The following is a 20,579-nucleotide window of genomic DNA, read 5'->3' as shown; positions in this document are numbered from 1 at the left end:
ACACACCTACATCACACCTACACATGAAGCTCACCGAGTCCTGCAGCAGCAATAATGTAACAAATAGCCGAGGCACATTTGGACACTGAGGCAAGGAGGGGGGAAAAAAATCAAATTTAAAGGATAACGCAGAAATAATAGAAGAGGAGGGAAGTGAGAAGGAGAGCAGAAGGAGGCCTGTTAAATGATTATTTTTCTGCAGAACTGGGTCAATGAGGGAACAAAACAGAAAAGTAATCATTACTACTGTCTCTCACACACTCCCTAAGGACCCGCATTCAGCTAGTGTGCATGCACACACACACATACATACATTCACACACAGTGTTGGAGAAAAGTATAAATAAGAGAAAATGGGGAAATAATAACAGATTAGCCCTCTCCTCCTATGTGGCTATTTGTACTGTACTCTGTATATTTGCACTCAGAGAGTCAATGAACAATGGTTGTTGCTGAAACAAACAGGAGGGAGGCTTCCTCAGCACCAACAGACAGAGGGGAGCTGTGTGTGAGCAGGAATAAGAGGCGGAGGACACAGTCAGTGGGCTACGTCGATCCCTCATCACCAGAGAAACAGAACGTGTTTTGTCTCCTACTGCATCCCCCCCCCCGCCTCACTTCACCTCCACAGACACAAACACACATTCTCACAACTCATGCTTCTGGAAACTGCACAAATCACTCACTGTTTCTAAATAACTCCTTTCATTCAGCCATTGCATCATCCGGTGCCAGGAAGTCTGATTGTTTGTCCCTATTGGTCCTGTTGAGGTTTGCATTTGGGTTCACGGCACCAATGTCACTTTGTTTTTGGCCCCGGCCAACTGATGAATCTCCAAACGAATTGGTACTCACTCTTGACTCAAAGTTGAGTACAAGTACATCGTGGGGTTGGTTGGAGGATTCATTCACTTATCGCTTTGCACTCACTCAATAAAGTTTTTCCTCTTTAAAAAGGTCTGAAGATGTGAGAGTGAAGCGAATTATTGTTCACCGTAACGGAGCTACTGATTTGGAAAGCACAACGCTGTTGTGGTAAAGACACGGAATTGTATAAGTTCAGCACCAATCTTGAGGGGTGATTTGGAAGCACTTTGACTTGTGTTTCTGACCACATGTGCACATTTGAGGAGAGAGTGTGTGTGTCTATGTGTCTATGTGTGAGCAGAGCAGATATCAGCATCACACAACTCTCAAACATCACTTGAACCCGTTTCATTTCAAATGTGAGGGGTAAAAAGGAGGCCAAATAAAATAGGCAGCGTTAAATCAAGCAGATGTTTTTACTTAACCTCTGAATTGCTCTACAGCAGAGAGCAAAGAGCTGGAGATTTGTGTCAACACTTTCGTTCCAGAGCAAGAATCATAAACAGTGTTTGGCAAGTTAAATGAAAGTCACAATCAATAAGCCATTCATTATATGAAGTAATTTCATTACTCACTAATTACTCAGTCACAGTAATTAGTAACATTACTTTTTACAGTAAGTGGATGCATAGACAATTCGATATTATGGTTTTAAGCATCCAGCCAGCATTTTATTCACAACAAGCTTAGCCGCGGTGTCAACACACTATTTACATACAAAGAGCATGCACAAATACACAGCCAGGCGCACATGCACGCACGCACACACACACACACACACACACAGATACATCTGAAAATAATTTTGTCTCCTCCTGACAGCCATCCACTGCACCTTCTTGCTAAACTCTTCACCGTGTAACACGGTTACAGCCAGTCTGCGAGGCGTCTGCAGCAGTGAATGTACTCTATGATACAATGTGGCCGGAGTGGGCTACACATGCAAATGACGACATGCACGATGTGTCCACATCAGGAACAGGCTGCTCTGTATCGCTCGACCTAGACACGATTGCAGATGATAACGGTCGTTTCCCATCTGCGGTGCTCACAAAAAGACCTGACGCGTTCGTAATATCTCCAGCTTAACACGGGGCGAATGTATTAATAGGATAAAATTCATTAACCGCATCAAACTGTTGGGATATACATACCAAGTATGGAATGTAGAAACAGAGGCCGAGTCAAAAATAGGGAAAGGATAATTGTGGGTGACGAGAGGCCTCCCCTCACTTCCTCATTTAAACGGCTCCCATCTATCTATCTTTCTATTGTCACAGTTCTGCCCCATGAACTTAAGTTTCTAGTGGACTTTCATTCCATTTCCATCCTTGTGCATCCCTAAGTTCCTTATGTGTCTTTACCCTAGTTAACTTACCTTTGTTATCCCCTGTGTTTGTGTTTCCTGTTTTATTCTGAAGTCCCTTTCCTTGTGTTGCTTCACTTCCTTTTACGGTGTCTTGTTTCTGGTGTCTTACTTTTCTTGTCTCCTGCCCTGTGAAGTTCTCAGCCGAAAATCTTGGACAAATATTTGGGCCTTATTTGACCAGTTCGGTACGTTCTGAAGTGATCTTTACTGCGTTTGAACTGTTGACACTTTCGGTATTTCAACACTTGGTCATAACCACAATCAAGAACTTACCTCTCTATAAACAATTTGAAAGACCTTGATAATATTTATGGTAACTAAAAGTATCACATTCTTTAGAAAATGTAATTAGTGTAGGTGAGTGTTTTTTTGTGATACGGTTATTGACCTTGCTGGAAAAAAAAAAAACTTGCTAAAGGTGAGACCAAATATTTGGTAAGATCTTGAATGATAATAAGAATCATTTCATTATGTAACCATGAGTATCATTATTTTCCACCATTTGAGTTTTCCTTTTGAATAGATGTGTGTTTCAAATAACTTAAATCAGCATAATGGTGCAGCAATAAATACTGATCAAGCATGGAGGGTAGAGATGCAACAATTAATCTATGAATTGTTCAGTATTTTGATAATCGATGAATCGGTTTGAAGTAGATTTAGGGGGGGAAAAAGATAAAACTTCTTATATTTCAGCTTCTTATTTGTGAATATTTTCCAGTTTCTTTGCTTCTCTGTGACAGTTAACTGGATATCTTTGGTTTGTGCACAAAACAAAACATCATCTTGGAGTTCGGGACACACGATCATCATTTTTCACCATGTTATGACATTTTATCGTCCAAACCAGCAATCGATTAATCGAGAATATAGTCAACGGGTTATGGTCGCAGGTTGCTGCCCTAATGGAGAGCAGACTTTAGCGCATTGGTGCACAGATAATAGATCTGTCATCTATGACACAAATGTGGACAAGTCATTTTGGTCATGATTCAAATAATAGACGTTCCACCTATTACCACATTCACCCTCCTGCTCCTTTGTAGCAGTGAGTTGGTAAGTGAATAAGTCAGGGAGGTTCACTGCCAGGGTGTTAAGATGCACTGACCCCCTGTTAGCCAGCTAATTGAATGATTATGTGCGCCTGCTGTCAGCTCCCTGCCGTCGCCATTGTTTGAGCAGATCATCATTACAGTCGGTGGATTTACAGCATGCCTCCAAATACAAGGCAAAATGGGCTCTTGTATCGAAATACACTCATGCGACAAAACAATACGGATACATCTTGGCTGATGATGCACAGCGCAGTGCCCACTATGTCAAGTCTTTCTTTTATTAAAGACCACAGAATTGGTAATAGTTACTACTTTAGCCTTTTTATATGCAGCTAAAATATGGTTCTGCACAGAAAGCTATAAAAATGTGAACCACAATCTATTGATCTGCATTTCATAAATGCTTTATTTTGACCACAAGCAAGAGCAACCTGTTACTAATCGCAACAAGAGTTTTGCCCGATGATGCAGCCTCCTGGAGCAGCCGTGTTGAAGCAAACTTTGCAGTCACAGCAGAGTGAAGCCGAGGACACACAACATTTGCAAGATCATACATACAATTATCTCAGAGCCACAGCAGCTGCTCAGCCATTATTTGCTCTGGGAGGATTATTTAACAATGTCTGCAAAGTCAACAATAATAAACTGTCCAATAATATGCAAATTTATGAAATGAAAGAAGTCTACATTGTATGTAATGCAAAGGCATGCAAAGGATGAATAAGCATAAACACATGAATGCAGAGAACCGCGTGGAAGGAGCGGATAGTGGCAAACATTAATTTAAAGGATATATTTTAGGGTCAAAAATCATCTGGCTGCTGTTGTTATTAACTGAGCCGACAATTCACGTGCTAACACACTGTGGTGTACAGAGACTGACAAAAATATTCGTTGGCATCAAATAGACATGAATCTTTAACCATAACATTAATGTATAGATTAGACATGACATGACATGCATCTCTTTCTGACAGCCATACTCTTTACGAATGGAAGAAGATTTCCAACTGATCTGAATAGTCCCTGCTATATTACGCCGCCATTTATTACAGTGCATGAAGTCAATTCTATTAATAGTGTCTCATTACATCTTTTCCGGAGCTTGGCAAAGAGCAGGTGTTTCTCAGTAATTAAAATGCCTAGAATATCCAATGGTACGATCATGTAGAATATACCTCTGATGATTAATGGTAAGATAGATGGTTGTAAAGCCTGTTCACAAGCAGCGCACTCAGATCCTGGCTTTATGTACTTCTGATGAGAAATAAATGAACACAACCAAGTATTTAATTTGCCTTGCAGAGACAATTCAGTTACATCAGAAAACTCTAGCAAACACAGAGCAAGTCGTGACAACACGGGGCCCACGCAGCAGACCACACACACACACACACACACACACACACACACACACACACACACACACACACACACACACACACACACACACACACACACACACACACACACACACACACACACACACACACACACACACACACACACACACACACACACACACACACACCAGTGCAAGGGTACATATTTGGATTGGGGTTGCCTTCCAAGTGTGTCATAACTGTGAACTGTTTCTTGCAGGAGAATATTTAGCAGGAGAGTCTCTATCGATCTGTTCACCAAAAGAAACGATAGCCTTTTTGCGGAAAACTGATAGTCACAAGGCCAGTCCCGCTGACGGCAGCAGGGTTCACTGCATCACAAGTAGGCCGAGTTGCGGCAGGGTTTGATTCATGTTAATGCGAGCAGGTGATAAGAGAGCGAATGTCTGTGTGAAATTAGCCAGCCAGGGCTCAGGGGCAAAAAGAGCAAAGTACTGAAACTGATCTCAGCTCACGATCGAAAGGGAACAATAGCATCAATCTTCAGCCAGTTACACACTCATACCAGCTCACCTGGATTGACACATGCGCATGCATGCACGCACGCACACACACAGAGTGTCTTCACTGTCTAACATGACACACCTTAATCAGTTCAGATACATCACACTTTGCATTTTCAAGCCCATACATCTCAGTGTGTGTGCTGATTGAAAGGGAGGAGGGCATACCTGTGACCTGCAGCTTATCCACGCTGACCTCGCACTTGAGGTAAAGACGTCCCCTCCTTTCGGTGTGATCAGTTCCGCACATGCTTGGCACATTCATGACACACTGATTATGGACATTCATATCGCAGGCTGGAGGAGAGAGGAGATAAAAGAGATCAGGGAGAGGACTTTGTTCAGATAAAGGTATTCAATCAAACCTATCCGACTGACTCAATGTTTTTCTTATCACAGGCTGACATACTGATGCTGTAAACTACCTAATAAAAGACACCTCAACTGCTTTATTGACTAATAACATGTGGGGTTTCACATGTGTGGGACTATTTAAAACTGCAATATATCATAATTCTGATAAAATATCTGTTTGATAAAACACCATCTCACAGAAGCAACTCTCGTGGCCTACTGTTCTAACGTAGTAAGCTGCTTTAAAAATGTCCTCCAGATTAACCGTACCAATATAAGGACATATTTCAATTTCACCTTGTTTTTTTTTCCCCTCAAAGCTTGATGACAGAGAGGAGTTAACAAAGTCATGACCCAGATTCAGCTTGGCGATATTATGCATACAGTAGATGGTATGTGTGTCTGGCAGCTGAGCCGCCCTGTCACGGATTAGGAACAGTTTCCAGTGGTTATGTCATAATGCCACCAGGTGAGTAGGTGAAAAGATAATGAAAAGTGGCTACGCGGCAACCTCCCTCTCCGTGTTAACCTGTACGTTTTTTTTTGTGTCAACAGCGCTCACTAAAATACTCACTGTACAATCTTACTGCGCTGTAACTAGATGTGCAGTTGATCTGCCGAAATAATTTGCCGCTCCACCTCTCTATTTATGTACAGCCTGGAGAAATCATTAGGCGTAACTGGTGGTCCGTAGTAGGTGGCGGATAATGCATTTAGAGGCTCATTAAGGCATTCAGACTTTAATTCACCAACAGAAGATTGAAGCAGCGAACAAAGCTGACTGAAAATAGACAATGTGCAATTTCAATGAGTGAAGATCAAGGAGGGAGGAAAATACACTAGTTTGTGGTATACAGAGAAAAACAGAAGGACAACGCCTCAATGACATGTATAACAGTGCAGGGTTGATTTTCCTAAATCCTGAACCTGTAATTTACAATCTAAACATACATTCAGAGTATACTATTGATTAAAGCACAACAACAATATTATCTGACAGATATTATTTTTAGACATAAATCATCCATTTTAACCCAAACACTTCCTCATTTCAAACGTGGCTTGTTTCTTATACACTTGAGTCAAATGTTATTGATGTTAAATTTGATTACTCACAGTCACATTTCATGCCCTGGTGGATGAGGCCATAGAGCAGAGAGCCACAGTGGTCGCAGAAGGTGGGGCTCCCATAGGTGTGGATCTTGAACTTGTGTTTTGTTCTGGGATCCTGGAGGAATTGAGAGAGAAAAAGAGGAATGAAAAAATAAAACTGAGAGAATGTGACGATCAAAGAAGCAAACTACTAAATTAGAGAAAAATATTTTCTTTACGGTACTCAAAACCACAAAATTGGAAAGACAACTGCAATAACAATTTGAAAATCACCTGTCTGTGGCCCACTGATGACCCTGCTGAGAAATGTGGTTTAAAAAAGTAACTTTGACTTCAGCTGATTTTTTTGATGGGCTCTTTGTTCTGCAGAGTTTGTTTTTGTTCCTCCCGAGGCACCTTATAATGTTCTTTTGAAACATCTTGTTTCGCACGGTTAAATGTTTGTTGTAGCCCCATTGGCTGCAGAGAAGAAGCAAAATCCCATCCCTACTGTGTACTATAATACTAATACAGGGTAGATTGACAATAAAGTTACATGTATCTTAAGTCTTGAAAAGGGAGGAAATGATGTGTCCCAGGATAAGTTACAGACAAAAAAAATTAAGATGTGACCTCAGTAATGCCATCATTTCAAAATCCCAATCCAGGAAACATGGTTTCAGTCGATTGGGCAGCATCCCTTACATCCCTCACTGATATTTGAAGGACGAATGGAAGTTGAAATCAGCCTACTGCGTCACAGACGATTCAATGCCGAGGGCCCACTGAGGGCAATCACTTCAGGCCGCGGTTTAATACGCAATCAGTAAAAAAAATTCTTCTGTAACTTGAAGTGGCGACAAATCAATCTGTATCAGTCTTTTATGAAGCCTTTGTTGTTGGGTTGTCTTTCCATCTTCCTTGACCTCATCAAACTGTTCCCATCGGGGCATTACGTAAGATCACATTACAATAAATTGAAAAGCACCACAACAAGAAATATCCTTCACTTGCAATTACATGATACATTTTCAGGCCCACAAATTACATGTAGGAATTATTGAACACTTTATGTTTTGTGGAAATCTAAATGTCAGAATCTGAGATGCATGCCTAATGTATCGTTGTCCCTTTGTCTGTTCAGTAAAGGAGCGTGAACAGTCATCAAAGCCATTTTAGATTTTCAGTCATCATCCTATTGTGTCGATATTAACATTATATTAGTCAAAGTATGAAAATCATCAGGGTTTAATGGAGAGTACAACACTGAGCATGTGTAAAACTGTACACACTGATATTTGCATAGGTGGCTTCCTTACCCTCTTTCGAGTAAATGCAGCACGCATCTTTTTATCAAACACTGATCAACACTCACTGGGCCTGCATCCACTATAAATTTGGATGATTTGTATACTCAAATAAGGTAACATTTACGTGAGGGGTGTTACCACATTCAGGCAGGATTTGGTGGATTTATCAGAACCAGCAGTGTGGCTTTAACTGGAGATAACACACTGCATTTCAGCTGACAGTTCTGTCTCTCACTGCAGATCATTTACAATTCAATATAACATGGTATTGAACTAAACAAATGGCACAAAACTACCTATGTAAATATCTGGCGATGTTAAGTAAAGCCTGAGGCTTTATTGGAGTAAGTGATCTGTTGAACAAGCAGAACCCGTTACCACCCTGCTTCATTCTTTTGTGTAATGATGCATAAAGTACACACGTGCTGCGCATGTTACTACTTCTGCTGTAATATTTGGATTTTATTTGAAGGTAAGTGGTGTAGTTAAGATAAATTAGAATGCCACTGCAGCACTCATATTACATCCTATTACAGGACAGTGCATGAAGTCATTAATTCATTTAGTGCACTCTTAAGAAGCAAACTCTGCTGGAGGGAAAACTGGAGGACTGCCACCTTCCTCCTCGCTCTCAAATTGTGCCCTACTGTCAATCTCTTACAGATAGCATTGAGAACATTGTCCAGGCTAGTCCCTTGTTCTTCTTCACCTATCTGTGTATTTCCTGGAAACAGAGGAGCTTCATTCTCCCAGGAAAGGGAGAAAAATATTTTTTTTCAGTTCAGCACCTTCAGAAAGTCTCAGATGTGAAATGTAATTAAAGAGCTTGACTGACCCAGAAGAAATAAATCATCAACAAGCGGAGCAGCATGTCATATATCTCGGAGAGACCTGACAGTATCACACCGTGAGGCGCCATAGTGATCAATGCTCCCATTTGTCTTTTCAGTCTGTTTGACACTGGTCTCTGGACTAATGCAACAGAGACCTGTTCGGGCTCCTTAGCTCATGCTGCCAATCTGGCTTCACACATTTATGGACAAATACAAATCCTCCCTTTGTCCGTCTTTCAGACACCCACTCCTGTAAGGGATAAATAAGCAACCACTTTCCTATTAACTTGATGGTATGAGATTAAAATCATCTTGAGGGACTCTAAAGTCACCCAACATCACACTTTGTGCAAACTCAATTTTAGCTTCACCCATAAAAATGTACGTAGTCACCGGGGCCGGAAAGTGAAGCCTTAGCAGAAGTGCCTAAAACCTGTATTCTCTAGAATGACCAGGGGCGACTCCATTGGGGTTTCATTTAGTAAAGTATGGTCCCATTTAGAGTAAAATAGATGATAAACCACGGTAAGCCATGTGATTGACAGCTAGTACGGTCAATGGGTGCAGGTCACAGGTGTAGGTGGACGAGCCCTCAGTCAGACGAGCTGTCAGTCAGACCCACCCCCTGCTCCTCAAAATATGGTTACTTCAGGTTTAATAAACAACACGATGGCGCTGGTCAAAAGGCAAAACTCAAGGCTTCAAAGCGTCAGTTCACAAACCAAAGGGTGCCGTCACAATGGGGAATCACAACTGACTTGTGTTGGTTGGATTAGGGTGAAAAAGAATTATGCATTGTCTGGCTTTTAAGAAAATCTGAAATATCTCCCCTTGATAACCAGATTACCTATACATGATAGATCTCCAAATCATACCTTTTTCTAATACATTTGCCAAATTATTTTAAACCCATTTTGTCAATCTATAGTTTCTATGCTGATATAAGGCAAATTACAACCTGTACATCCAATTAGCAGCCCTGACCACACCATGTACCAGTGGTCAGTGTGTTATTTAAGGACAGACAAGAAGATGACGGAGGTAGACAGACAGTAGAGAGAGAGATTGGGAGAGAGGGAGGGAGAGGGTGGGCCAGCTGCACTTACTCATGTCCACCCACACACAGCTGAACCTGTTGGATTATCATCTCATTATCCCCCCTCTTTCTCTGTTCCCTCCATCTACAGCATCAATGAGTGATGCAACTGATTCAGCTGCAGATGAATCATGCATCTTTTATCAACTGTCACATCAGCTTTTGATGGCAGAAACATGGCTTTAATATTCCGCGATGATGGAAAAACACTCACAATAAAACGTCAGACTGGCAACGGGGCGACGAGGTGACGGGGCGGGTCAGTAAAAACGCCAGTGCTATAAGTCTTGAGAGATTCTTGACACATAAATGTATAAATCTAAGAAGTGGTCAACCACTGCTAGAAAACCCTCCAGAAATCACTAAATTATCTTACCTGTGCGGATGTCTTGAGCAGTTTTTACAATCATTTATATAGCTGATGTACTCTATTGATTTCCTCTCTTTAAAACGATTAATTGAGTCATCTATAAAATGTCACAAAGAACAGAAATCATCAAATATTTCCAGAGTCTAAAATAATGTCTTCAGTTTGCAGTCAAGCACAAGACTACGAGTCTGCAGCAATGATAACAGCTGTGTGAAACTGCACTTACTAGAAATAAAGCAGGTATAAAGGTTGCCATGTTCAGGAATATTAGGAAATTCCCCAATGATGGCCCCCAATCAAAAGACAGGGGATCACCATGAGTTATTAAAAACCCGTCCTGGGGAGGACATAAATGTCTATATCAAGTGATATGCAAAACTCTTGGCATCACAACAGTCAAAATGATTTCTACCTCTGAATATCTGTGCTCAATTGCATGGCAGTCCATCAAGTTCGTTGTTGAGATATTTCCGTCTGGACCAAAGTGGTGGACCAACCAACAGGCCAACATTGCCCTGCAATGAATACTGAATTCACATTTAATTGCTAAATTACCTCAATTTTTAATTAGTCACCAATCATAACAGTAATTAAAATGCCCTAATGTTCAACCACTTGTAGCTAAAAACTCATATGTCAACATCCAGCCTGCCACTGATTTGCAAGGTGCCATTTAAAGATTCACTAGGGCGAGTTGTTCTGAGCAGAAGAAGGAAACCTGTAAACGAGTGTAACCGACTACACGTCACTGGGAACACAAGATTGTCCATTAACACATCCTCTCAGCGAGCTGTGGGATGGATGGTTTACCCCTGTGGCTCCTTTCCTCTATTACAGCCTAATTAGGTCTTAATGGGAAATTCAAGACAGACTGGGTGGCGCTGCCCTGCCAGAGCAGCAGGGTGAGCAGAGCACAATACTGAAAGCAATGATGAACTCATTCACTAGGCCCAACACAAGAAGGCCATGGTGGCAAAACAAAGCCAGGGGAAGTTACATGTTGACTGGATGATGTAGCTCGGAGGTTTCCCCTTGGTTAGTGGCTAACATGAGAGCCAATGGGATTATGCAGATGTCACATACACAGACATTAAGAGTAGAGACCGACCTACATGGATTTTTGGGGGCCGATGCAGATATCGATAATAGGGAGTACAGGATATATCGGCCAATATATATATACACACATGCTATTTATTTATATAAAGCATGTGAGGTCACAGATCAAAAACAAACACAGGGCAGAGGGCTGATCACAAGGCGACCAGGAGATAGTGATGAAAACAGCAGCACGGGGGGTCAGCACCCTCATATTAACTAATTAGCCAGACTCTCCAACCAAGCTTAATTAACGCGGAGCAGCCCCCTGTCAATGAACAGCTTGGCAGCGTGCAGCTGAGCAGAGGCTTCCCAGCAGAACCGGGGAGTCGGATAATGTCAAAAGGTCCTTTCATTTAGAGATCCCACTGAATTGCTGTTAAGACGAGCCGTCGCTATTCCCCCCGGGTGTTTACACAGAAGCGGTTGCAGCTCTCCCTTTAAGAAAGTCATCGCTTTGGCTCCGTGACCCCCTCCGCTCCGCTTCTGTGCACACAGACCTTTGACAGGAAGTGTGAAAGAAGCTACAGACGAGGGTCACCCGCCATCCAACATACACTACACTACTTACAAAGATAAACCAGGATATTTTCACCTTGTTTAATCAATGAAGGCATTTCCGTAACTTTGCTTTTCTGAATACACATACGTGTAAGTGCTACCACTTTTATGCCACTTTTACATTATTATTTGAATCAAGAGGGTTCTGTTTTAAATGCACTCGCATAAAAACCTCAACACCCAAACAACCTTATTGTTAACCCAGAGCAAACGCTATGAGACAAAGGAACCTGTGTCTTGAGACACTGTAATTCATTAACATGTAATGCATGTCATACAACAGCAGCATCCTTGTTTTCCAAGCACTGCCAATGCGTTATAGACATTTTATAATACAATAAATGATCAAATATTCAAAAATAACAATCTGGACAAAGATTCTGCTGTAGCACTGAACAGACGGATAGGTGCCGCACCTTGTTTTATCTCTGATGCCTTTGAAAAAAAAACAACAACTACTAAATGATTGTCCTGTGGTGATGCATCTGGTCTGTGCGGACACAGGGATCAACAACTGAAGGTCAAACTGGGAGGGCGCTTGTTTTTCAAGGTGCATATTATGCATGTTAACACTGACACTAATTGAGAGAAGCGGACTTTAAGAACAAAAGGAATTTGCGGATTCACTTCGCAGTGTGTATTTACAGGGTGTTTGCCTTTATAGTGTTATGTGTATATAGGAGCACATGAGTCATTCAAGTGAAATTGAATTGGTCATGTTTTATGTACTTGCCAGTGTTTTTATTGGTTGCAGTGCACTTAGCGCTCCCGGCCACCGTACAAGTCTGTCAAAATCTGCTTCAGGCTGGTGAAGCAACAGCCGTTCACAGTAAGAGAAAACAAAACACCGGTGGTTCTATTTTTTTTTCTTCCTTTTTTTTTAAATTTTACAGCATGAAAGAATATGGAATAACCCGGGTGTAGCAATCATCAAAGGGGCTGGGTAGCTCATTCAGTCCACCTGCATCCCACAGAGTCGAAAGAGATCCACCTGGTGTGACATGTGCCGCCAGAGAGAGAGAGAGAGAGAGAGAGAGAGAGAGAGAGAGATTTTGGGGGGGATTTTTAAAACACAATGTTTATTAAGATTTACCAGAGAACATCACGGTCCTCTACAAATGAAATGAAAAAAACGACCCATCTGTTCCCCACAGGACTGAGGAATAGGTTGTGACAGTAATGCTCGAAGGTGAACAATTTCCTGGATAAAGAAAATTTCCTTGAGCATCAGACAACAATTGACCACCATCTAATTCTCATCCGAGTTCTCTCTCCTCCCCCTCGTGTTCATTCTCTCACCCACTACTCTACTCGCTCTTCTACCCATCATCTCTCACTGGGAGATGACATTTGAATTCATGCTTGCATGAATACATGTCTCTGTGTGTGTTTGTGTGTGTTTGTGTGTGTGTGTGTGTGTGTGTGTGTGTGTGTGTGTGTGTGTGTGCGTGCGTCTGGGTGTTTGCGTGCGTTTGGGTGTGTGCGAGAGAGACCATGCCACTCACACATCACATCGACCACAGGCATGTTTAAAGCACTCAGTAATGTAACACTAGGCTTGATTAAAATTCTAGCTTGAGCTAGTCGTCATCATCATCACACACACACACACACACACACACACACACACACACACACACACACACACACACACACACACACACACACACACACACACACACACACACACACACACACACACACACACACACACACACACACACACACACACACACACACACACACACACACACACACACACACACACACACACACACACACACACAGAGCTGCTGGCTACTTTCTAGTGAATATTCTTGGCCTGCAGCTACAGGAGTAAAAGCTGTGGTTACCAAGGGGAGAAGAGGCTATGAAGAGAACAAAATGCAGCTATCAGTTATCCAGACGTGAGGCGTTAGGCTCGGCAAGGTTACTATTTTTAGCATATAATTCACCACTCTGATTCCTCTTGGCCTTTCACTAAGCTGCTGAGTGCTGAGAGGGAGGGCAGGTTGCCACCACAGCTCAGAGGGGGTTTCCCTTGCCGTGTGCTATCCCTTAACACATCTGTCTGCTATAGATATAATAGACGGACATTTTTAACCCCTGCCAAGTGGCCTTTTTATGAATGCCATGTGCTGGAGTAGTAGTATCGTTTCACGCTGATTGTTTTGGTTCATTGTTCAAGATTTTCGATCCAGAACATCTAGATGCTTTTTGGGGGTCTGTGAAGGCCTTTGCTCCTTTCAAGAGAAAGCTCTCTGTGAGTTGTGGTGAAAATTAAACCAGCATTTTATCTGCTGTGTATTCGTGAATATCAAACAGTTTCTTGCAGCTGCATCAGGTCTGGAATGTTTTTCTTCAGCTTTCCACCAGAGCAGTTGCAGAAGAGTGGCCTAAAAAATCTGAGGAATCTTTTGTTTGATCATTAGTAAATGTACCATCACTAAGCATGAAAAATTTAATATATATATATATATATATATATATATATATATATATATATATATATATATAACCCAGATGCTGATGGAGGCACCCAGTGTGTGGCCCCTACCTCCTAATAACAGTATCCTCATTTCCTGCTGTGGCAACCAGGCCTTCATGAACCCCCCTGCTGCAAATCAGACCCACTTCTTTTGAGCCGATACAGACAAACACTTACACATTTCACGCAAACACGCACAAGCAGTAACGGTAATCCTTTTAGTGTGTCTCTAATATTGTAATAGTGTAGCTCAAAATACCAGAACACCACACAAAATGGATCAACTCTCCTGCTTGGCTTTGCACAGCTGGAGAAAAATTAGCTCCCAGTTAATACGACACTTACACACACGGGCACTGCAGAGATATTTTGCTCTGCAATTACCATAACCATGCACACAAGCTGTGAGTGACATGCACAGGGGTCAGAAGAGGACAAGTCGGTCTGTCATGGCTGTCACATCAGCTGTGCACTTACTCCACCCTGATAAGGCATATAAAAATAAGAAGTACAAATAAAAAATTAGACCTGCCGATTCATTCGGTCAGGTTGCAACACCAAAGGCGATAATAAATTAGCCTATGGGACGGCCACCATCTGTCAGGTTCTTGATAAATGTGTTCTAAAAAGTTATCTAATAACCAGCGTCTTTTTTCACTGTATTGAGACCGCTGACAGGGGCAGTGGTTTCGCAGTTCATCTCTTGTGGTCTTAGCCGTGTGGTTTGCTTCGCAGAAACTCTATAAAAGTTAGCTTTTGTTTGTGCTATCTTTGTTATGTCCGCAGGGATTTAATTATGAGCTGGAGAAATTGGGGGGGAAAAAACAAGCCCTGGAATGCAGCAAACATGTAGTCCCTGGTGTGAAAAGAAATGTGTGCATGGAGGGAGAGAGAGAAACAAGGGGAAGAGATATTTATGTTTAATGTAGAACCAGATCAAGTGCTCCCCCAACTACAACCTTATGGGGCAACTAAAAACGAGTAGAATGTGAAAAATAGGCCAACTTATTTCTGTAAACCGGCGTCAGGCTCAGGTCTGACTGAGGGAAAAATTTGTTTGTGTCATAAATACTCACTGTGTTCAGACAACAGCGGCTTAAGGCCATAAATGCTGGTTTGGCTTCAGGTGTACAGTGGACATTAACCTGTTATTTCTCTCTGGCTGCCTTTTCAATATGTAATGGCAACAAGCTTTTTGTTAGTCTTTCACAAAATATGACTTTGTATGCCCTTTTTTTATTCTGCTTTTATTGTCTGGTTATTAATCTGCAATGAATCGCATAAGCAGCAACACAGACCTGTTTCTAAGTCTCTTGGGATACAGAGGGAGATGGGGAGAAGCAGACAGACCTATCTGTAACTTCTATCCTTCTATTTCTGGTGTTGAGCTTCAAACCCACTGCTGGTTCAGCTTCAGACCTCACTCTCTCAAATGCCAAGTCAAGTTTAGACTTCAGACCTCCTCAGGCTTCTGTTTCAAATGTGTTTGTGTGCGGTGACATGCAGGACAGTTAATGCACGTCTGCCTGTTTGACGGGATCATAAACACATCAGGCCTTTCTCCTTTACGCTATCACCAATAGTATTAGAAATGGAATGGAAACAATGGTAAGATAACTATTTAAAAAGTTGAGGATTACCAATCTCAAAAAAAGTATGGAGCTCTGAAAGTTTTGCGGTCTTTTAAACTTTTATAGTTTGTACTTATATAGTTTATACAACTCAATGGCTGCCTAAAAGGTCAATGCAAAACCTTTTGGTTTACTTGGGAAATGCTAACTAAAACATGCAAAAGCACTGGGTGCTTTAAAACGTCATCCTGATATCAGAGAGTGGTTTTGTAGACTGCTGGCAGGCACTGGTGAGGACAAACATGCGTCCTGCAGGAACTGTGACACTATGTTGATTCAGGGTCAAGAGTAGTTCCAACTCTCCCATGCACTGGTCATTAGTAATATCTAGCATGCTTGGTAGCAAGACTGGCTGCCAGACACTGTCTGTAAACAAACCTCAGAGGAACAGAATGTGTTTGTGTGTGTATACAAGTGTGTATATGTATATCAAATAATTGCACACACGTGTGTGGAGATGGAGGGAATGAAGAAGATGTGAGGAGAAAGAGCTGACCAGTCATCATTTTTTCCCATGCATGCGGCCATATTGGAAAGGCTCCTATGTGTGTGTTTTTGTTGTCTAGATAATAATCATCTTGGTGACAACAAGCTGTTTGCATAGTCACATTATGGGGATCATTCTTTTTTTTCACACTTTTTTTTTTCAATTAAGGAAAAGAACCTAAACCTTGGAATAAACCGAAAAACAAATATCGAATTCTGTTTGAATAAATGAGAATTCAAACAAACTAAACTGAGGGATTTCATCTACAGTCCCAAACGTTTCTATCCCATGTTGTGATGAAAGACGTTCTTCTCCAGTGACAGCCCTGTGACTAAATCCTAATGTAATGTAAATGTAAAAAATTTAAATTATACTGAGTTGATTCTTTTAATAAATGCAATAGACACTACAACAGATGACAGTTTGTTTGGACATGACACACTTGATTATTAATACCAGTTAACATTTTGAGAAAATGGTGCATCCTTAACTGCTCCATGTATGATATTGTGAACCCAAAATATAATAATGGGGCTGTGGAACGCTTGTGCTGCTGGCTATCTGTCCTCCTGTCCCTTTCAAACTTATTAGTAAAGTATTATGATAAATATTGCACCTATTTGTATCTATGGAAGCAGCATGGTGGTTGTCTCAGAGAGGTTGCTTAATAAAGTATCTGTATTGGGTCAAACTGACCTTAAAAGTTTTCAATTAATCGGCGCAAATACAGCAAAATGCTCTGTTGGTGTTCCGGTTTTCAACGTTACTTCACAATCATCACATTTGTTCCCTGTAACAGAGGGTAGCTGTGTTGCTCCCCTCCTATCTGTTTTACTGCTCAGTAACCATTTTTATTTACACTGGTGGGAAACAGGGAGGCTTTACACTAGACGGCTCATATCATTGAAGTGTGCAACAGTGTTTACATGCCCAGCCAATGCTCTTAATGAAGTGACTTCTATCATTCGAATCGCAGTATCTTCAACTAAACTGAACTGAAATTAAACTGTTGACTTGAGTCGTGTCTTGGCAGCAGTATCCTCCTGAAGATAATAGCCACTGTTGAGAAGGTAACAAACTCAGAACCGGAGCTCTGAAATTGTTTTGTCCGGCATCCAAGGAAGCTTTTCTGACGATCTTTCAGTGACAAACACACAAACAGTCAAAAGTGCAACCCATTACAGCAGCATCCAGAACTATAACTTTACCTGGATTCTAACAAGTCATCTGCCGTCATTTGCAATGTTAAGTCCCTGAAAGGAAAGGCAAGCGCAATAGGATCATGGTGTGTCTAAAGATCAATAATCCAGTTTTAGACAACTGTTAGGATCCACATTCCAACTCTATAAAGACTCCCCAGACAGAATAATAAACTCTCATCTTCTCATATTTATTTTTTATTTTTCTCTGTCACAGAGAATGGGAACTCAAAACAACATCCATTTTCATCTTTATGTAATCAGCCCTGCTTTCAGTGACAAAAGAGTTCATTTAAATAACAATTCGGGTTAAATAGCAATATGTTGTGTGAGGACTTATATGTGTTTGGGTTTGAAGTAGATTTCAGCAATACTTCTGTAAGACGCGCACACAATTGTTTATATGAGCATGCGTTGGATTAGGAAAGCTTAATTCTTTCAGGGTCTAAGATGAGAGAGTTCACAAGCCTCTGCTCATCAGTCTGCTGCAAGGAATAAACAACAACCATCCAACTATGATGCATGGTCAACAGTCTGAGGGACTCTACATCAGAGAAACTTATTTACATTCATTATCAACTGCATTTTTGTCTCAGCACATTAGAAAAGGTCAATTGTTGGTAGAGGACTAGTCATAAATGAATGACCTCCATATTGTAGATCATTTACTCTTTTGGACTAAAGACTAGGGGTGGGCAATCTGACCATCTTAAATCGGAATCGATCTTAATTTGGCATATGATCTGATTTTCAGAGGAATCGATCAGATTGCGGGGAAGTTTCTGCAACGCTCTGGAGAACGCGGATACCGTAATGACTATAGTAAAAGAGTGTTGTTTGACAAAACTGCGCGTGCATTCATTATAACCAACACATATTTATTTTTTAATGGAGAGAGTACCAGCGTACTGAGGAGAGATCAGATCTGTATATGATCGCCTGATCGCCCACCCCTACTAAAAAAGTGAAACATCAGAGTTAAAGAAGCGTACAATCACTTGCGCTTAACTTTGGGTATTTTACCAATTCACACATCACAAACAAAAAGTTGACGGAGTTAATTATTCATCTAATTTTTACTGCCGTTCAATGTTTAAATATCGCCAGCTGGCATTTATAGACACCGCTGCGAACAGCAGTCACCATTTCTTAATGCCAGCCATTCACAACACCATGGTAGTCAGCTTTTGTGAACACTGTTCCATGCGCCTGCACAGTAGTGACTGTTGTCCTGCCAAAGACATATGCAGCTGCTTTAATTTGGATCGAACAGTCTTAATTGTGCAAATACGCATCTTCCTTATGTTTGTGGTGATAGCAAAGGTATGAAACTTTAAAGTCTTGTGTAACACAGTAATCATAATTGTGGCCAAAGAAATATTTGCAGTTTTAGTGTGATTAGAACATCAAATGGCAGAGAAAGAAAAGCAGAAGAATGAGCTTTTTGGCTTGCCACTGTGGAAGAACCGCAGAGGCTGTTGTTTCCTCTCATTTGCCTGTTCTGGATGCTGCGGTTCTATAGTATACAGCTTGTATTTATTATATCACCCCTCTGATGCTTTTTTCATTTATTTAAATTTGCTAACTGATTTCTTTAAGATGTTCAACCATTCATTCTGACTGCAAGAAAAAACTTTTGGTGACTTAAATTGGCAAACTCATGTCAGCGGATGACATAGTACACCACATCACTACGAGCAGAATCATCTTTCTAGGACCTCTGCCACTCACAAAAGGTGCTAAAAATAATATCCCCGGGATAGACTACTGTGCACTAGTCGCTAGCTGAATGATAAAATGGTGAACACGATGACAAGGTGTTCGTAGACAACATCTGGGTGACAACAGTCTGAACAGATGAAAGGCCCCATTGCCTGTAACAGACCCGAGATGACTGTAGCGCAGATTATTTAATTTAGCTCCACTCCAGTTTAATCTTGTTCTCAATTCCCAAGCAGAGTCTGTAATGAGGCAGCATGTCCCAGGCCTCGTCACCAGAACACCTATTTTTCAAAGGACCTGCTGGAGTGTACGCAAACCATCTCCTATATGCCCTTTTAAATATTACATCCCTACTAGCATTAGTCATTAATATTATAAATTTGATTTCTCTTACACCGTGTGACTGCTTCCCTTTAAATGAATGATTTAAACAATGTGTGTTTGCTAGGTTTTTGCTCGTTGATATTGTGGAGTTGCAGACAGAAAATAGTGAATCCTGTCAAATGGCATTGGCTATTCACAGAGTGTCTGTGTGAGCTCTGTCTTGCTGCTGTGTCACCCTCAGGTCAGTTCTGTATGTTTCCAAGCAGAGCAGACGGAAAGGCCATCGTGCTGATGCTTAACTCTGTTACGCTGTCACAGCTATCAGTGCACTGAACAGCCCCGAGAGGATAGGGGTTGATTTTTCTGCAAGTGTGTGCATGTGCGTGCATGCATGCATGCATGAGTGTGTTGAGCACAAATCAGTGCAAAAAGAGATGCAGATTGCCCTGGGTCATATGTTCTGCAGTTGTAAAGTGTACAGCATCAACAATGCAGCAGCCACTCGCTCACACAAACTTCTCAGTTTCATCTGCTTAGCACCTGTAGTGATGCGGGAAGCAACTGCATTATTGATGGGATTGTCCTGTAAAGCACTGAACCTACTAAAGCTGCCGGTACATTACACTTGGTAGCCGAACAAAAACATTTAGTAAAATGAAATGCTTTAATCAGACTAATTCTTATTAGCATGGAAGGTGCTTACAAGTGATAATATTACAGATTGCTACAAACGATCACAAATGTGTTGACGCCACATCATTTCACATGCAATCACATTTACATAGATTATTTAGCAATTGTGCAAAAAAAGTGTAGA

The 20,579-nt window shown here is 41.3% G+C and overlaps 1 protein-coding gene across 2 annotated transcripts in view; it reads right to left on the bottom strand.

Annotated features, from left to right (window-relative positions):
- prkcaa (protein kinase C, alpha, a) overlaps positions 1–20,579 on the bottom strand; it is a 108,943-nt gene that overhangs the window by 41,758 nt on the left and 46,606 nt on the right. For both annotated transcript variants that reach the window (XM_035636691.2, XM_035636692.2), the window contains exons 4-5: positions 6,668–6,779; positions 5,366–5,494 (exon numbers count right to left, since the gene is read on the bottom strand). In XM_035636691.2, the coding sequence (XP_035492584.1) occupies positions 5,366–5,494; positions 6,668–6,779 (241 nt within the window). The remainder of the gene's footprint in view (positions 1–5,365; positions 5,495–6,667; positions 6,780–20,579) is intronic.

The sequence above is a fragment of the Scophthalmus maximus genome, chromosome 8 (genome assembly GCF_022379125.1).
Source record: "Scophthalmus maximus strain ysfricsl-2021 chromosome 8, ASM2237912v1, whole genome shotgun sequence".
NCBI classification, from domain to species: Eukaryota; Metazoa; Chordata; class Actinopteri; order Pleuronectiformes; family Scophthalmidae; genus Scophthalmus; species Scophthalmus maximus.
The sequence above is the reverse complement of the archived record's forward strand: the minus strand, read 5'-3'. Positions and strand labels throughout refer to the sequence as shown.